This window comes from Rousettus aegyptiacus, unplaced genomic scaffold (genome assembly GCF_014176215.1).
Source record: "Rousettus aegyptiacus isolate mRouAeg1 unplaced genomic scaffold, mRouAeg1.p scaffold_m13_p_3, whole genome shotgun sequence".
NCBI classification, from domain to species: domain Eukaryota; kingdom Metazoa; phylum Chordata; class Mammalia; order Chiroptera; family Pteropodidae; genus Rousettus; species Rousettus aegyptiacus.
In genome coordinates, this window is record NW_023416306.1 from 96,779,351 (window position 1) to 96,799,576 (window position 20,226).

General features: G+C 31.5%; 1 protein-coding gene across 2 annotated transcripts in view; it reads right to left on the bottom strand.

Annotated features, from left to right (window-relative positions):
• The window catches only part of SRP54 (signal recognition particle 54), a 33,892-nt gene that overhangs the window by 2,281 nt on the left and 11,385 nt on the right, over positions 1–20,226 (bottom strand). For both annotated transcript variants that reach the window (XM_016152078.2, XM_016152079.2), the window contains 12 exons: positions 19,623–19,714; positions 18,562–18,646; positions 16,591–16,695; positions 15,743–15,809; positions 15,605–15,662; positions 12,558–12,708; positions 11,372–11,520; positions 10,987–11,087; positions 10,445–10,531; positions 6,508–6,581; positions 6,185–6,293; positions 1,771–1,941 (listed from right to left, as the gene is read on the bottom strand). In XM_016152078.2, the coding sequence (XP_016007564.1) occupies positions 1,771–1,941; positions 6,185–6,293; positions 6,508–6,581; positions 10,445–10,531; positions 10,987–11,087; positions 11,372–11,520; positions 12,558–12,708; positions 15,605–15,662; positions 15,743–15,809; positions 16,591–16,695; positions 18,562–18,646; positions 19,623–19,714 (1,249 nt within the window). The remainder of the gene's footprint in view (positions 1–1,770; positions 1,942–6,184; positions 6,294–6,507; positions 6,582–10,444; positions 10,532–10,986; positions 11,088–11,371; positions 11,521–12,557; positions 12,709–15,604; positions 15,663–15,742; positions 15,810–16,590; positions 16,696–18,561; positions 18,647–19,622; positions 19,715–20,226) is intronic.

The window sequence follows — 20,226 nt, forward strand, 5'->3', positions numbered from 1 at the left end:
ATCTGAATAAATCAAAGAACTATGAATGAAAGATGTTTTTTATAAAACATATGATCAAATTAATAAATCTGTATATGATGTGAATTCTATGTTCATTGGTGATTTCTTGTAAAAGGATTTAAAATTTCTGAAAAATATTGAGTTTGATGTGACATGGATGTGCACCACATCCACCGCCCACTTCATCTTGGTTGTGCCTTTTTTGGGTAATCAATGCTTAGATAAGATTGGACTGACAATTGAAAAATAAAAGAAAGAAAAATAATGAATAAATAAAGTGAGGGGAAAAAAGAATAGCCAGGGTCATTTGGGAAAGATGTTAGAATGACATAACATATTAATTAGTAACTGTCTGAAACAACACGTGATGTTAGGAATTATAACCAATTTCAAACATGTTTGTCTAACTTTTTTCCCTTGCCACAAAAGAGAAAATAGGGGATAGCATACAAGGAAATATAAGAAAGTGTCAAAGACCACAGGTGAGAAGAACTTCTGTAAATACTCATTTTTTTAGAAAGCTATGTATAGTACATCTTTGGAGCCTGCCTAATCAATAGTTTTTGAAATAATAAATTTACTTTAATGGTGTTTATAATGTAAAAAAAAAAAATTAAGAGAGGGTTAGGACAATTGACTAACTCTTTGAAAAAAACATCCATTACAGTCCTCCACTCTACCAACTGAGCTATCGAAGGTCCTACTACTCTTTGGAAAAACAAATTCATCTTTTTACATAGGAAAACAAATTCCAAATGGGACAAAAAGTAAAACCTACAGAATAAAATCAAAACATACAGAAGAAAATGTAGCTGACTATTGTTATCAACATGGTGAAAATTTCTTTGAGTATAAAAGAAATGAAATGAAATGATAAGTAGCACTGTCTACATTAAAAATGAAAACTTCTGTTTATTAAAAAATATAAATAAAAAGGCAAGTGAAAAACTGAGAAAAATATTTGCAGATATAAACCAAGGATTTTAATGAGGTAAAGCAATAAGGGAAAAAATAAAATAAACAGAACCTAAGAGGTGATTCACAAAGGAAATTCAAACCAGTAAATGTATAAAGACATGTTATACTTGAATAGCAATCTAAAAAACACACATTGAAAAAACATTTGACCATTAAATTGGAAATATTAAATTCCTACAAAACTTATTCAGGATCTACTATGCTTCCAATCAGACAAACTCCCTGGCCTTAAGGAAAACAACATAGAAACTGATGCAAAAATGAATACTGACATAGAAGCAGATGAATCAGCCTAAATATCCAACAAAGTAGCACTGTATTAAACACATATACATGCTCGACTGAAACAGTACTCAGTGGCCAAAAGCTATATTTTGAAAATATTTGACAATATGGAAAATAGTCATGATGTTTCAGAAAAAAAACACTAGTTATTATCAAATGTTATTTGCAATAGGACCCACGGACATGGGATTCTTTGGGGATCAAAGGCAATGGGTATTTAAAATTTTTTTCTTCTAGTTTCTTATATCTCTAAATTTTATTTACTATATATCACGTCTTCAAAAAAATAGTCATTAAATTTGCTTTTTTAAATAATAATGTTTATTACCTTGAATCTGAAAACAGATAAATCGCAGATCACATTATAAACCCCAGAAGTATTTAAATATAACATGAAATACAGCAATATATTTTCTAATACTGGTAGTATATCTTGGCTTTAATTTTTAGTTTCTCAACTTTCTTTCCTTTTAGTGTGTTAACTATTGATGAGCTTATTGTTCTTACCTTTGAAAAGTCCTTTGATACCTCCCATCTTTTTTACCATCTGTGCAAATTTGGTATATTGTGTCAAAAGTTCTTGAACATCTCTTGTAGACACACCTGATCCTCTTGCTACTCTTTGGATTCTTCCTGGTTGCTTACTAAAAACCTTGGCACCATCAGTACTATCTAGTTCTGCAGGCAAGAGAAAATTACTTTCACTTACTTTCACTATGTATAGCAGTTATGCGCAAACATTTTACACAAAGAAAAACAAATATAATGGTCAAACTACCACCAGATTTAACAAATGTTATTACCATTTGCCATGTTTGCCTGATTTTAAAAAATTAAACATGGAATGTATTCAAAAGGATGTTTATAATATTCATAAGCTATAAAAAATAAAACAAATATATATGTACTCACCCTACAGTTTAAGCAAAATAGAACATTCTAAAAACCTTTGAAACTCATGTCCATCCTTTCCACATTTCACACCTAACTGCCCCTCAGAGCATAAACCAGAGGTAAAATGTATATTTCAAAAAAAAAAAAAGAATAAAAGTGCTCACCTTTGCTCTAAATAACTATTAATATTTAAATAATAAATTTAGGCATACAAGCAAGCAGAAGTAGGTAATTCTACCTATAATCAACAGAATAATTGTTATATTTCCTATAATCAACTAATTACTAGTAGTACTTTAATCCTTTCTGTAACATAAAGAATGAGTTAATTTCCTAAAGTGTTTTGTTAACTCAGAATATGAGGTGCATTTCTTCTGATTTTAATTGCATACAATCTCAGAAATGGATGGCTTTTAGTCAAAATTTCCATTCTATCTGCATCCTCTCTACAACATCCCCCCAATAAATTCTCATCTAGCCTCAGTCTTAACGTCCCAAAGGAGAGATGACCCACTATCTAAAATAAAGCAATCTATGCCATTTTATTACACCTGGAATTCCAGAAAGTCTTTTCACATATTAAAATGAAATATGTTTGCCTGGTACGTCTTCCTATTTGCATAGATGTCTCCTTGCCAGGCACAAAGAATAAGGTTTTCAAATATTTGAGAACCACATGTCACCTATGAATTTTCTCTAGGTGATATTCCATCCTTCTGACTGTTTCACTTATAACATGGTTTAGAAACCCATTTATCATCCTGATTTCCTAAATACAACTTCTAATTTGTCTATGCCCCCTAAGCATAGTGTCCAGAAGTGAACTAAAATCTAGGTAACCTATGATTACCAATACAATACAAATAAAATCAAATTATCCCATGATAAACTTACAATCTGTTAAAACCTCTAAATCCATTTCAGAAATGCAGCTTTTAATTCACATCTTCAATATAAAATATTCAGGAAATTTTTATCACATTCCTTCCAAGAGCTCAAACGGAGTGAGAGATAGAAGATAAGCTAATCATAACAAATCACAGTGAGCAATATAATAGAGTTAAGCAACTAGCTGAAGGAGACAACTTAAAGAAGGAAGTCAGGAAAGGCTCCATGCTAGTGGTTTCTCTTTAACTGAGTAGTCCTGAAGGACAAGTATGAGTTAAGTAGAGAAAAGAAAAGAATAAGGGACATTCTAGGAAGCACAACAGGGAGTGATAGGATAAATTAAAAGCATAGATAAGAGTTGACAGATTTAAGAAGCTGCAAAAGTAGGTAAGGACAAGGTTATAACTGAACTTGTATGCCAAGTTTAGGAGTCTGGAATTCGTCTGAAGACAATAAAGAGCCACTGAAAGATTCTGACCCCAGAACTGTCATTTATAAAGACCATTCTTGTGAGAGTGAGGAAGAAAGATTGAAAAGAGGAGTGAAGAAAGAAAAAGGGAAGAGTCATGAGGCTACTGTAGCAATCCAGGTAAAAAATAATGAATGGAGAAATTAATGTAGGGAACATAGAGGCAAAAAGAGGGAATATATGAGAAATATTCAGAAAGTAGAACTCACACTTCTAAGGTTTCTATATTCCACTTGAAATGGTAAAACACTGATACGAGTAGACTGTGTTAAGTTAAATACCTATGCATACTTAATACCCAGAGCAGCCATTAAGAAAACTATTCAGAGATATATTAAAAAACAATACATGTACATTAAAACAATGTTCAAGTAATCCGCAGGTAAATTGAAAAAATAAAGAAGAACAAAAATCAGAGAGAACAAACAGAATAATAAAATCCTAATTTAGGTAGAGCTAAATACTAATATGTGAATAATACACCAGTTAAGAGATTACCAGAATGTATTAAAAGAAAAAAACATAACCCAATTATATGCTATTGACATAAACTCACTTCAAATGTGGTATCAGTAGGCTAAAAGTAAAAGGATGGAAAAAGATACACATGAAAAAAGCTAAAAGAAAGTTTAAGTGGTTGTATTAATATGTGACAAAGTAGATCAGGGACGAAGGAGGCCATTACATACATAATGATAAAATGGTCAATTCACTAATAAATCATAATTCTAAATGTGTATGAACCCAACAAAAGAGATTCAAACTATATGAAGCAAAACTGACATAACTGAAAGGAGAAAAGTTAGGCACTTCGGTACCTCTTCCTCCATAATCAAAGAACCACAAACAGGAAAACAGCAAGGATATAAGTCTAAGTTGACCCCAATTTCTAGCTTGGAGGACTGAGTAATAGATGGAAGTGTCACTCACCAAGGGAAAAGCACTACATTTTGGATCTGATATGCCTCAGAAAACTTTCAAATATGTAAATAGGGATGTCTGTCCACCATTTAGTGAGCACCCAGAGGGAAGGTGATCCACAGTGTAGGCTCTTGATTCAGAATGCATGAGTTCAAAGCCCAGTCTCACCACTCCCTAGCTAATGATCTTGAGTTAATTACTCAACTTCCCTGTATCTCAGTTTCCTAATCGGTAAAAGCTAAATAATAATGAATTTTGACCCCAGAATTGTCCCTTCAGAGTTTTTGTGAAGATTAATGAGTGAATATGTGTAAAGTCCTCATAACAGTGCCTAGCACAGAGTAAATACTCTAGACATGGTTGCAATTTTTAATTCTACATGCAAAACTTTTTCTAGTGTTGAAGACAGAGCAATAAGAAAGACACAATCTTATTTGGGTTATTATGAAAGCCTAGAGCTCAGGAAAGAGGTAGAGACTAGAAAAAAAGGAACAATCAATCAGGCAGTAGACAACACATCGATGTGGAAAAGAAAAGAGAATGAAAAACGAGAATAATAATAAGAAACACTGGGTGAGAACAGAACCCCATAGCATATATTCACTGAAGAGATGAGCTGAGAGATACCAGTGAAAGTTAACAAGAAAGGTAAGGGTAAAAGTGTGGAGATGGTATAATGGAAACTAAGAAAAAATGGTGATTAACATCCAACGTTGTAAAGACCAGTAGAAAGTTATTGAAGATCTTGGTATGATCTATTTCAGAGTATTGGTGGGACCAAAAGTCAGATTTCAATAGTTTAAGAATACGATATGTTCTTTTAAGAAACTTGACTAAAAAGAGACAGAGTAAATGCATGAGGGAGAAGTAAAGCCCAGAAAATGTGAATTTAAGAATGTTTATACCCTGACGGGGAAAACAATTCAGCCTATCAGGAGAGACTGGAGATAAAGGTAAGGATTTTCTTGATAGAGAAAGGTCCTTGAAAAGGCTTGAAGAACAGTTTGTTGCTATCACAATCTTACTGGTATGTTAGCCAAAGGTAGAGAAAATTTAATGCCAAAAGCCTGTATGTATTTCTTTGCAAATAAGGCCAGAGGTCAAGTGATAGAAGCAGAAGGCCTAAAAGGTATTTTTAGCACACCTGCTGGACTGAATCAGAAAAGGTGATAAAAGACTAGTAAAAAGATAAAGGGGTCACAGGACTAGAACTGGTAACGGAATGAGGACCAGATAAAAGATGTGGAAGTATAGGAGGTAGTGATAACATAGAATCATAGAGATAGAGCAGTATACTTTTTCTGAAAAGACTGAAAAATGGATAATCAGTTTCAGAGAAAAATGAGTTTGTAAACATTGCTTTAACTCTCTCTCTCTTATAGATTCCACTTCATGTTAGCATATTAGAGCTCTGAGGAGACTTATAATAAACAATTTAGTTTTTTAACCTAGTATCCCACCAACTAGACTACAGAACTCCCTTTTTATTTCTACCAACACCATGAAGAACTAATGGTCTTTACATAGGACCCAATGGGGAAACAACTGTACTAGCCATTTCTCTCAATGATGAAGTCAATCTAATAATAAAAACCTGTTGTGTAAGAGCTTTCAAGGAGCTACAAATCTATCTAACAAAAATCTTTCAGTCTAAATTTTTCCTCATCTTGTCCATGAGACCACAGTGACACTCTTAACTTGCTGATATTCAGAACACTGTCCTCCTAGTCAAGTAATCTACCATCTTACCTTGATCATTCATACTATCCATTATTGTCATCAACTTCTTTAGCCTTGCCATTGATTCCTGTTCATTTCCTTTGCTCATAAAATCTGTTCCAAAACCAGGTATCATCCCCTAAAACAGATATATTTAAACATAAAATCAACAATAGCCTGCGATTAATTTTTCATAATTTTGACGTTTAACTATTAGCTTTAATATTGACACTAAGTTTTTCAAGTATCTCTTTTTACTCAAATATAAAAAATAATTAAAGCAAGTGCATCCATTCTTAGAAATTTTAATGAAAAACAAAATAAGTTAGAAAAAACTTTTTAGGTTAACTCACCAAGATCTGACTGAAGGGGCCCATTTTCATGATATTTTGAAATTGTTCATACATGTCTCGCAATGTAAACTGACCTGAAACACAATATAAATGATTCAGATGTATTAGAGAATATACGTTTCATCTAATAAAACTAATATTTTCCTTAATCATGGGTTCACCTTGAAGCACACTTACAAAATATCCAATCAATAAATACTCACTGAGCAGTTACTATGTGCTAGATCACAGGATGAATGCAGTGAATATACAGATACACAGACAGATCCTATCCTAGAGTATCAGGGAAAATGGAATAAACAAATACATAAGAAATTTGAAAATAAGGCAGATAAACTACATCCAATAGGAGGAATAAAATTAAAAAGCCTGACAACACTAAAAGTTAAAGATGTGGAGCAAGCAGAACTCTCATATATTGTTGGTGAGAACACAAAATGGCAAAAACAACTTTAAAAGATTGTTTGGAATTTCTTAAGTGGCTTAGCTGTTCATGAACTGGAAAATGAATAGACTAGATGAACTACTACTCAACATTGAAAAAACAGGCTACGGGTTAGTATAACTACATGGATGGATATAAAAAATATGCTGAGTCAAAGAAACCAGATTTCAAGTAAAAAAGGACATATTCTAGGATTTCTATGATATAAAGTCTTCACTGGGAAGGGAAATAAGCAAACTTTCTAGAGTAATAAAAATGTCCTGCTTCATGATGAAGTGTGGATTATGATGCATTTGTCAAATTGATGAAGTAATAATATCCTTATAATCTGAGTATATTATTATATGCAAATCAACTTCAATTAAAAAAAAACACACACACAACCAGAATGAACAAGACAAAGACGAAAGAATAATTCCTACTTATGTCCTAAAGATATAAATGGAAATTATTTGGTTTTAGGCATTCTGAATTTTTTTTTTTTTTTTTTAGTAAAATGCTATTTTATTTCTGAATATATACACTTAATAACAAAATCCATGCATGGAGATGACAATAAATTTAAGACAGTGCTTATCTTGGAGGAAGCCAGGAGGTGAATGAGAAGAGAGACAAAGGGATAAACTGGTGACTTTAATTGTTTCTGTAGTGTTTCAGTCCCTCAAAAATAACTACAGCAGGTTTGGGAAAATGACATGATTTGACTGAACTTGCTGGTCAGCAGGTATTTAATACTGTTTTCTATACTGTTCTGCATGTTTGAAATATGCTATTAAAAAATACCAGAAAACAGGTGCATGTTAGGGGGAGGAAAGACTACAGTGGAAGACATTAACGTATTTTAAAAATGGGACATGAAGCAGAATAAAGTTAATAATGATGGTTGAAAGACATTGCTTCTGGCTTTAGCAACTAAATCTGCTAAAGATGATCTCACTTTTAGAAGAATACACTGGAAGAACTGCACTATCATAATAAAAATGCATACTATTCTTTTTAGTATTATATTGTGAAATGCATTATAAAATAAGAAAACGAAGACTAACCAAAAAATATGTCATAAATGGCATCTTTTTTATAGAGCATCAAATCAGGAAGACATGTAAAAGTTAGGAGATGCTGCACAGATGGACTGATCACAAAGGAAATTCATAGTAGAGAGAAATGTATCAGAATTACTAGAATATCAATGTGATATATGAAGTCAAGGAATTTAAAGAAAAGTATGTAGGCCACCAAGATCGGTTAGAAAAACAAATATCAAAGAGAAGGCAAACAAAAGTGTAGAAGTTTTGCATTTTTGCAAATAAAAACAGGAGAAGAGAAACAAAAGTAGGACAGACCTGGAGTTTATCCAAATCAGGTTCCAGTTTCCCTAAAGGCTGTACTGTTCCTACAACACTGCTTAGGCATTCTGAGTTTGAAGTGCCAGTACAATATCCTACAAGAAATATTATAGCAGGCAACTAGAAATGTAGAATTACATAGTGGTAGAAAACATTAAGACGGAAATACATATTTGGCCACTGTACAAACTGACAATTGAAGCTATGATAATATAGGAAATCTACCATCATGAAATCCAAGTGAAGAGTCTGAAAACAGAAAAGGCAGATAATACTGTTAAAATACTGGGAATCAAGGAGAAAGAAAAGCCACCACATTTGGAAATTAGGAGGCCCCTGGTGATCTCAAAAATGAGTATAATTGTTAGGAGGAAAAGCAAAATGCAGAGACAAAAGGAGTGACCCAGGAGTAAGAAAGTAGACTGGGAATAAATAACCTAGTTTCATGTGGTGGTGGAAGCAGCAGTAATGCTAGTTAACACATTGGAAGGCGGGGGAAAGAATCAGCAATTAAGGATAAATTCATTCAATCAACAAACATCTACTGAAAACTCACTGAGTGCCAGAAACTGAGTTAAGTACTGTGAACATAAATGATGAAAAACACAGCTATGAAACCTCCCTTCATCTTCAAGCTGGGAAGACAAATAACTGTGATGAATAATAAAACAAGTACAGGGTGCAATAGAAATAGCAGAGTAAAATGAAGGACATGCAGGGAGAGACCTGAAGTATAAGTTAGCCTGTTTGGCTTGGGGAGAAGAGGGAAGTCGAAAGAAGAGAGGATACCTGTCTAACAGGCAAAAAGAATACTAAGGGTAAAGCCTCAGAGGTAAGACAACCATGTCCATGTGAGAAACAGAGAAATTCAGCATGACTGGCACATGCAATGCTAAGAACAATGTTGAAAAATGACATGGAAGATGTAGGCTAGAAGGCAGTCTTTGAAAACCCTTCTAAAGGCAATGAGAAGCCGCTGAATAGATTTTAAGAAAGGCAGTAATGGGACCAGATTTGCATTTTTGAAAGACCATTTTGACTGCAGTATAAAAAGTAGGTCCGAGTCAAAGAGTCCAAGAAGCTGGAAGATGTTAAAAGATTTAGAACAAACAAATCTAGGCAAGTGATGAACTTGCATAAATGCTGAGCAGCTAGAGAGAGGATAGAATGGTGATAATTAAAAGGTAGAGAATCATTAGGACTAACTGACTCATGGGAAAAGGAGTGGGCAGAGTGAGGAAGAGATAAGAGTTAATGACAACACCCAAGTTCTGACAGGCAAAAACAGAAAAGGTGTTATCATTCCTTGATGACAACAATGGGGTGCAAGGTTAAGATGGGAAGATACAAGTATGTTAACTTTGAAGTAGCATCTATGGAACATCCAAGAATGGTCTAGTAAACATACAGATATGAGTCTGAAGCTCTAGAGAAAGTAGATAGCCTAAAATGATCCCTGAAAATACCAACATTTAAAAGAGAGGTAAAGACATAGGTACCTAACAAGATGAGTGAGAGGAGCAAAGAGGCAAGATAGTATGTGGCCATGGAAATTAAAAGTAGTATCTTTTTGAAAAAAACAGAAATGGTCAATAATAATATATGTTGAATGTTTCTAATGTGCTAGATATTTTACATCCATAATTTAATCTTCACAATTCTATGAAGAAGATACTTAGTATTACCTACTTTTTACAGATAAAGAAATTGAGGTCAAGTAATTTGAAAAAGTTATATTAGATTTAAAAACCTGAGCTCTTAACCACAATGATATACTTCTCTATAGGAGTGATCTTCAATATTGGGTGAAGAAAATATATGTTTGTGCATTCAATCTCATTCTTTTAAATTTCTTTATATATATAATTTAGAATTAAACCAATTAGAAGAGAACGTTCTTTCTTTTCACCTGTTTTACTTCACGAAACCCAATGAAAGCCTCTATTTTAACTTTAAGGCAATTTGATTACAAAAAAGAAAATAAAACATTTAATTCTATAATTGCTGAGATGTCTGAGATTTAAAATGATTTACATATAAATCATTAAAAAATAAACATTTGAAGAATTGATTTCAAGAATAGATTTATCATTTCAAACAAATTAATACTAGCTTTATTAAAAAAAATCAAGGGAAGATATTATACCATGTTTCAACTTCTCTATAAGTGCTTCATTGTCATCCAACTTCAACTCGTTGACTTTATCTATCAATCCTTCAATATCACCCATACCTATAAGATCCAAAAAAGTAAAATTAACAGTAGTATACCTTTCTTTACATTATATAAAATACATGCATATACATAATAACCCTGTGAGATAGGCAGATCAGATAGTTCTATTACACTTCATAGGTGAGAAAACAGAAACTAGAGGGGTTAAGTAACAAAGCAGGGACTCCAGTCCAGGGTTTAATTTCAAATTCCATGTTCTCTAACTATAACACCATTACCAATGCTATTACTACAACCATATATTTTTATATTGTGCTCTAAAACTTTTCCAAAGAACTTGCCATATAATAGTTCATTTACCACTCTAACCACAGCAAGCAAGGAATACAAATCATATAAAAAAATGAATTTCCTGAACTAGTTAGTGAGAGGGCAGGATTAAAATCCTAACCTGTCCTATGTATCCATGCTATTTCTTGGAGGTTTTTCTATATCCCCATCACTGTACCTACCAAGAAGTTTGCTGATGAAAGGCTGTGTTTTGAAAGGTTCGAAGTCATCTATATGTTCCCCTGTACCAATGAAAATAATTGGACTTTTTGTGGCAGCAACTCTGCAAAAAGAAAGCATAAAAGGAAAACAAATTTCCAGTAGATTTCAAAACTAATTAGACAAAGGTATATAGCTCAAGTTTCTGTTCACTAGTTCAAACAAAACTGTATGAGAGGGACTCCGAAATTGTTTCTATTTAAACTTTTTATAGACCATATTAGGTCTACTATTGGAATATACTTTAAATAATGAACAATAAACCATGAATATTCACAAACACACAAATACCTCCCCCTTCCCCGCCAGGAGTCCAAGATATAGGACAAGACCATCAATGATACTTACGCACTGAGCGCACCACCTCCTTTTGCATGGCCATCAAGTTTTGTCACTATTACTGAGGCTACATCTACTTTATCTTTAAAAGCCTTAGCCTGGGCTTCACAAGCCTGCCCAATGGAGGCATCCATCACATAAACAATGTTATCAGGTTGCTAGAAAATTTAAATGGAAAAGATACATATTTTTACTGATCTTAAGCTATTTCCTCATTAGAAACTATATAAAAATATTTATTATAAATAATTATTCATGCAATTAATAAATATTTATTGAAGGAGTAGTACGTATTAGGCACTATTTAGGTCCTAAGACAAAGAGATGAATAAGAAAATCCTTGCTCTAATGGGACTTACATTCTAGTCAAAGGAAACTGATAATAAATAGGCAAATAAACATTTCAGATGTACAACAATTAAAGCAGGATAGACAGTATCAGTTTTGAGGTGTGGGAGGCTTCTCTAGGTAAGGTAGGCCTCTCTGAAGGTAACATTTAAGACCAGGCCTGAATAAAGAGGAAAAGTTAAAGTTATCCAAAGGTCTAGAAGAATCACATTCTAGGCAATAGGGACTAGCAAAAGTAAATCAGAGAGAAATCGAAAGTAGAAGAGTGTACACTAAAATCAAAATGAATAAAATACAGCTGAGGCTATTTCCCTTGGCTCTTCTCAACTTGATGAAAATAATGGCATAGCTAAAAATGAACTTATTAGCATTAACCAAAGAATTATTGCCACCACCCCAAAACATGGATTCATAATATGTGCTACCGATTATCTATAAACTGCTTCTTCTCCCCAAATTATTTATATTACAATTTGAGACACTAATTGATTAATATTTTAAAATGCTTCATTTTGAAAATCTCTGAAAATTCATCTAAAGTAAACATTTCATATTTAATTTAAATATTTACAGAAAGGAAATTCAGTGGTTATTAAAGGTTAATTTTTAAATGTTTTGTTTGTTATTTTTTTTCTCATATATACTAAAATGAATAAGTGAGAAAAGAAATTATTTTTTTAATACTTGCTCATGAAAATTTCATGCTTAATGTAGAGAAGATTAAGTCTTTATCATACAGAGGTGCTCAAAACAAAAATAAATCACTCAAAATCTGTCCTATAGGCAAAAAATAACATATAATTAAATTAACCAAAGTCTTTATAATGTTAAATTGAAAGCTACTTACTATAGCATTAGCAACTTGAAGCATTTCTTCAAACAAAGAGTCTTCTTGTTTATGACGGCCACTTGTATCAACAATAATAATTTCAAAATTTTCATTTTTGAATTTCTCCACTCCTTCAGAGGCAATGATAACAGGATCCATTTCCGTATAGCTATTTAACATGGACAAATGACTTAACAATAATCACAATAGCAAAACCTCCAAATGCTAATACTTTTGAAATTGTGACTATACCTTTTATCTATTCTGGAAAAGTCATAATGATCTCAATTTCAATTTAGAAAAATAAAATCTAATAAGAATTAAATACAACGTTTTACTTCTAGATCAGCATGAAGCAGTATCCAGCCTTCCAATTTCAAATCCTGTATGATTCTGCTGCATGTCTTTTCTGAAGTTGTGCTTCCCTCAATTTTTTAAATTTTCTTTAATACAGTAATTGAACTTGTATTACCTAGTATTTCACACATGCTTTTCCATTTAACACCCCTTTGTAAATATTTTATAAAACAATTAAATATTCTTGTAAAACACAACTGTTAGGCTATTCAGCATTCTGTCAGATGGCTATGCTAGCATTTATTAAATAAATGCCCTACTGTTGGCCACTTACGGATTTTCCAATTTCTTGGTATTAAAAAATATAGCCAATATGAAATATAAGTAATATTATTTCTTCGTAATTGTTATGACACACTCCTATAAGTTGAATTTGGATCAAATGGTCTGATCATTTAGACTTTTGGTTTTTAACAGGAAAATGTCCTCCCACGAAAATTTAATTTCATTTCTATTTCATTACATTTTCGCAATCCTCAAAAATTTATTCAACTTGAAAAGCAAGAAATGAGATTGTATTTTAATTTGTAATCTTTTGATTAGTGGTAACTTTTTTTTTATAAAGAACAGTACAGTCAAATGAAAAGACATATAATAGAAAGAAAATGTTTTTCCTCTAAATTAACAACAGGCAGAAATACACTAAATTAAACTATGTATGAGATTTAAATGAAGAAAAGTACTTAAGAACACAAAATTTTTTTAACAAAAAAGACAAAGCAGGTTCCTAAATGTAACTATACAAATACAGTAAAGATGTCAGTTCTCTCTTAAATTAATTGATTTCAATGTAGTTTCAATCAAAATCTTAGGGAAATTTTTCTTTTTGGAACTTAATAGAGAATCCTCAAATTTAACCAGGGAAATAAGCTGGCGAGATTAGGCAAGAATATGTTGAAAAAGATGATTAGTATTACTAGATATTTTTAAATATGATAGACACAATTAAATTTATAAATGTGCAAAGAAATATGATCAAAGATGTTCATAAGGGGATTAAACATATATGTGCATCCAATAGAATACAATGTCATAAAAAAGAATGACCTTAAACAGTATATTGTCTATTATATAATTATTAGCATCCCATTTTTAAGTAATCATTTTAATGAAGTATAACATATATAGAAAAGTTGCACAAATTATAAACTCAGTGAATTTTCACAAAGTAAACACACCCAGATCAAGAAACAACATAACCTCACTCTCTCCCAAGAATAATCACTATCTTTTCATATCCCATTTTTAATCAACTCTATAGTGGTATATTCACATAAAATAAAATGTACTATTTTAAAAGTTCGTTTTGATGAGTTTGACAAATTTACACGACCCATATTAACCACTACCAAAGCAATCAAGGTAGAAGCACTATAAGATTCCATTTCATTTTATGATTTATCTATCTACGTATCTATCTTTTTATACATATATCTATGTTCATTTGTGTAGCCCTAAATGCACAGATAGCCATGCTAACAACTGGTAATGGGGAAGTGAAACTGTTAGTGCTTTCACTTCTTTAAATTTTTTAATTAAAATAGTGTTTTTCTTTTAACAAAAAGACAGGATAGTGTAACAGTTCTATATCTACCATCCCTCCTGAAATGCTATATGTAAATTTGACATTGCAGATACAGTTCAAGTCCTTCCTGAGCTCCAGTCCTTTCAACCCTCGCAGAGGAAACAATGCTCACTAATACTTTAGTCCACATAACATTTTATATGTTTTTTAAGTTTACATGAATAAAGGAGATTATTTAATAAATGATATGAGAATACTGGTTAAAAATTAGTGCTCTGACTTTGGCCAATATTCAAGTAATTATCAGCTACATTATAGCATTTGCAAATTGTGAACCCTAAAGATATAACTGTTTGTTAACCCTTGATTTTTACGCCTATATTATAAAGAGTTCCTATCCTAAAAATAAAATTCCTAACATTATTCTTTAATCTGCCTGTCAGAAATAATCTTAAAAAAAATAAATAAAAGAAAAAATTTTAAATAAAAAAACCTACCATAGCCAAAGTGCACTAGCTTCCTTGCCAGCCAAAAAGTAAAAGGCAATGACTAACAAAATATCATGTATTTAATTAACTCAAATTTTTGTCTCTTTAACCTTTCTTTCTGAGGGTAGAATAAGCCAATTACATTAATAATGCTAAGAAAAATGCTATTCCCTCAAACGAGTCCTTCTAAATTCAATCTAGACTCATTTCTTTTAATTAGTCATTCTAACATATACAAACTACCTGAATAGCAATGTATCAAATGAAAGACAGCGATAATGAGAATCTCTGTCTGAGATAACTACAGATTATAAGCCATTTTAGGATGATCAAGCTTTTAAAATGATGTACTCAAGAAAAAGACAGTATGGAATTCACCACTGTGTTTAATCAAGGAATGCTTCAGATAGGTCTTAAAAGAAACAACAGGAATAGAGAAGCAGAAAAAATTCAGAAAGCATGCATAAAAGGATGTTAAGTATATACAGAATTAAAAACTAAACAGTGTCTACTCTGATCTATCAGGCTGAATCATGTTCTAATAATGAAAAATGATAATTTATTAATTATATCTACTTTGTTCCAGAAAGGATTTAAGCTTATAAGTATGTATTAAAATGTGACCAGATAGCATGAAATAAAAAATACACAAGATTAGGCAGTACTAAGTATCAAAATAAAACACAGAAACTCACCTTCCATAGAATGGAATTCTTGCTTTAGTAGCATTCTGTTTTAGTTGGTCAAAAGCCCCTACAAGATAAAGAGTCAATGCAACCTCAAACTCGAAAATAAAAATTACAGAAAATAATTTTTAAATTGCAACACATTACCTGCTCTGAATGTGTCTGCACATATTAAACAGGTCTTCCAACCTTTCCTCTGATAATAATATGCTAACTGAGAAAGAAAGATTTTTAAAAATGTAATATCAATAAATACAAATTATTATATATAAATTTTTGTTTACCCTTGTTATTTATTAATAGGTAAAATAGAACTACTCATATTCTTCTAAAAGGAATATTATTAAATTTCTGAATACAGCAAATTTCCCAGAGTTTAAATTCTAACTGCCATACAATCACATTAAAAGGATATAAAATGATCAAGCAACAGATGATTGTAGTAAAAAATGTTAACTACTATCAATGTTAATTAAAAACAAACAAACAAACAAATAACATAATCCTCTAAGAAATAATTCTGTTTTTTTCTAAACTGTAACATAGTTGAGGCTTGTGAAACAAAATGTGGTAATAAGGTTGAGGCACCCAATTCTGGAGGAAAGGGAGGTATAACAATTAAAAATTAGCACAAGGATATGCAAAATGAAGATCTATCTTATGCTAGTGGGATATTATGAGAAAGGAGTCTTGACCCATAGGAGATAAGGTAAACTCTCCATGGTTTTTCCTCAAAAAAATCATATACTCAATTCCTTAAAGGACAGGAATAACATAGTTATATAGAACTCTACCATTCTTACAAGAAGCAATCACAAGAGAGGCTATGGGATTTCTTCTTATCTTACAAAAGGCTATTACAAATATATAATAGATACATAAAGTTAACACAAAATTGTAAATCAACAATACTATGAAGCTTGGTTTAGCATAAAACTTGATCTATACAAACGTATCTTCTCCACAACTTTATTTTAAAATTAAGCATAATTTACCTTTGAACATGTTGTAGTTTTACCACTCCCTTGCAATCCAACAAACATGATCACATTCTGTTTTCCTTTAGTGGGTGTCCATGCTTTAACTCCAGGGTCTACGAGCTATACCAAAAATAAAATGAAAATAAAATCAGGTTAACATATGCTTCCATTCAAAACCCCTCTCCTTAAAACTTTTGAATTAAAAAAAATAATTTAAGGACATTTGGTATAAAAGGCAACCGTAATTCTACCATTCTAATACAACTCTATTTCCCTTTGTATGCACATAGTAAAATTTAAGAATTTAAAATAATGTATTGTGAAGTCATAAACTAGCCTATAATTCCAAACCAATTCAGAGTAAGGATCACAAAACATTTTTAGAAAAAACTAGAGTATAAATAAAATGTGAGACCAACTTTGAGCTAAAGGACCAATCTATATCAGCACTACAGAAATATAGAAATATGTATACGGGTCACATATGAATTTTTAAATTTCTAATAGTGACATTAAAAAATAATTAATATTTATATTAATTTTAATACTTAACCCAATATAGCCAAAATATTAACATTTCAACATGTAGTCTACATTTAAAAATTAATAAGGTATTTTATATTCCCTTTCCCCATACTAGGTCTTCAAATTTGGCATGTATTTCATACCTATAGCTCATCTCAATTTGGACTAGCCATATTATAAGTGCTCAATAATCACATGTGGCAAGTGGCTACAATACTGAGACAGCACCTATCTTTATGTTAAATCTGACCAATATTTATGTATAATCAAAATTACAAAAAACATGTGAAAGACTTTCCAATATCAATTCTTCAAAGCCAAAGATCTACTGTTCTATAAAGTTATAAAGTGCTAGTAAAAAATAATCTCCAATTTTATAATGACAGTCAATGAAAAATTAAGGTTCACATACTTACAAGCAATGAGGAATTTTTAAAGTTCATTTTAAAAAGTAATTGATTTGCAAGTCAGTTGTTTGGAGCTTGAAATATATATCTCCATATAATAATAAAGCCATAATAATAGTTAGTGTCCTAGACCAGAGGTTGGCAAACTATGTGTATATAAAGCTTTAATGGAACATAGCCACGCCCATTCATTTACTGCTTTTGTGCTACATGAGCAGAGCTGAGTAGTTGCAAGAGACCATAGGGCCCACAAAGCCTAACCTATCTAATTCTTAAGAGAAAGTTTGCTGAATTTCTTTTTTCATTAGTGTATAGGACTAAACAAATGACGTAACCATCTGAGATACCAGACTTTTTCAAAGTACCAATCAGCAATGCTAAAACCAATGAAGCAAATTAAACTATTCACACAACATAAGAAAAAATTCTAAGAGATCACTAGCTGGCATCTGTTGCTCTCAAAAAAAACCCACTTTTTTTAGTTCCTTCCTTTTTTTCCCCCTATCATTTGACCCATACATATTTTTTAAAGCTCTAAGATTTTCACCATAATTTTCATGACATCAGCAGCAATATCAGTTCTAAGGTGAGATAGGGCAATAGGCTATATTTACCACTTGTAAAAGGAAATTTGGCTAATTCAAAATTGCTCATAATCTAGGCAAGAATAGGAGGATATCTAGTCTTTCAAAGGGAATTCTGCACACAATGAACAGTGTGGAAAACAACACTTGCCCAGAGTGACTTTCTGTACAAAAGTAGGAAATTCAATAGACAAAACTTAATATTAACTTTTTGTAAGTTGGCTTTGGCCTTTTTTGCAAGAATAATAGTGGCTTTCATATCTGTATTCAGAACTTTGTACTCAGAAAAGTCTATAATAAAAATGTCACTTTAGAAAAGTTAATAATCTTTCAATTAATATTAATATAGATGAATATGCTATAAAAACATTAAAAAGTATTCTGAAATAGTATTCCTGTTTGTAGTGCTAATCTTATTTTTATCCATTGAGTCTACAGAGAATCATACTACAATCTTGATATACTTTTACCTTCACAAGTTCTTTAAATACAGCATGCTGAATCATTTTTCTTTTGTTAAGACCAGATGCCATCTCTTCAAGATCAATGGCAGACCTTCATAATGATGGTATTTGGGGGTAGGAGGAAAAAAAGCCAGTTAAGACACTCTAAAAAAGAAGTTTCTGCCTCAAAGGCTATAAGAATATTTAATTATTCATATTAATAGCTTTCTAATTAGCATGCATATAATTACTACAGACTCAAAAATCTATACCCTAAAGAATTTACCAGGAAATAGTAAATGCAAGGCTTTGGTTAGTTTTTCAAGGCTTTAAAAAAAAAAAAAAAAGTATAAATATTAATTTGTCCACATATCACTGCAAAGTAGTAATTTTATTTATTTTTCTTGCAGCATATATACTTTATTTATCTTTGCACCTAGCAGAAAGTAGGACTACTTTCTCTAGTTCTAAATGCTTAAATGCCAGTAGTTCTACATTTCTTATCCAGTCTGATAACATGAAAAGGAAAGATGGCCTGAGAGCATGACACAGCTAGGATTCAAGCAATTAACTGATGTGCCTATAGTATTCTATGTGCCCTGCCCCAGTCAGTACCTCTCCCACTGAACACAATAACTGAGACCACACACATTGCTCCTTCATTCAAGAATGGGTGGAGAAACCAAAAAGGGAAACAAAAAGGAATACAATTCCCTAATAATGAAGAAGACTAATTATAGTGCCATCTTAAACCTGAAGAGGATCAAACGGCGCCACTTTTCTATAAAGAATCTGAATTATTAAAAGGCTTTTATATTAAAATACTATACAGTATATGAATCTATCCAAATATAGCAGTAAAATGGAAAGAAATCCATAATTAAATGAAAGCCATATGTAGTTTATTTTTTGAACTATCATTATGAAAAAATACTATACACGCAATCTTCCAACATATGAGTTCTATTCTTTTCCAGTGCTGTACAAAAGAAATGTTTCATGATATAGCAGACTTTTCTAGTTAACTCCCCATCCCAATAAACTAAATTTAGTTTTGCCTGTTTTTTTATCTAATTAATTTAACTTACTTTACATTTTCTCTTAGTTGCTTCACTAGTTTAATATTAACATCTGCTTCCAATAATGCTGTACATACTTCTTTTAGCATAGCATTTAATACCTGCAAATAAATAAATGAATAACAATTTAAAATGCTCAGTGTATCATTTCAATCATATAAAAACACTGGTTCATCAGTCATCATATACTACCATAGCTTAATAAAGACAACACTACACTACTGGGAGAACAAAAGGTTTTTCAGTTAGCCTTAGAGAGATCATCTTATTAAATGTCTAGTCATTTTGTCAAAATAAGACATTCCAGTTAGTTTTATTCAACTAAGTATTAATAACCACAATTTTATTCCTATATTAAAGTAATAATAATAAAGACAATCTACAAGTCAAAGAAAGTTACTATACAGATTGCCAAAGATGTTTTCTATGTCACTGAACACCTGCTGTTGATACACAGGACTTTATATTCCCAATATCTGCTTAATTAGACTACCAGGCAAGAAAATGTAACAAAAGAAAATGACCCAATCTGATCTAAAGTCTCACTATTTCCACTTGGAGCAGAGAAACAAAGTGAAAAGGAAACTATCCTTCCACTAATAACTCACTATCA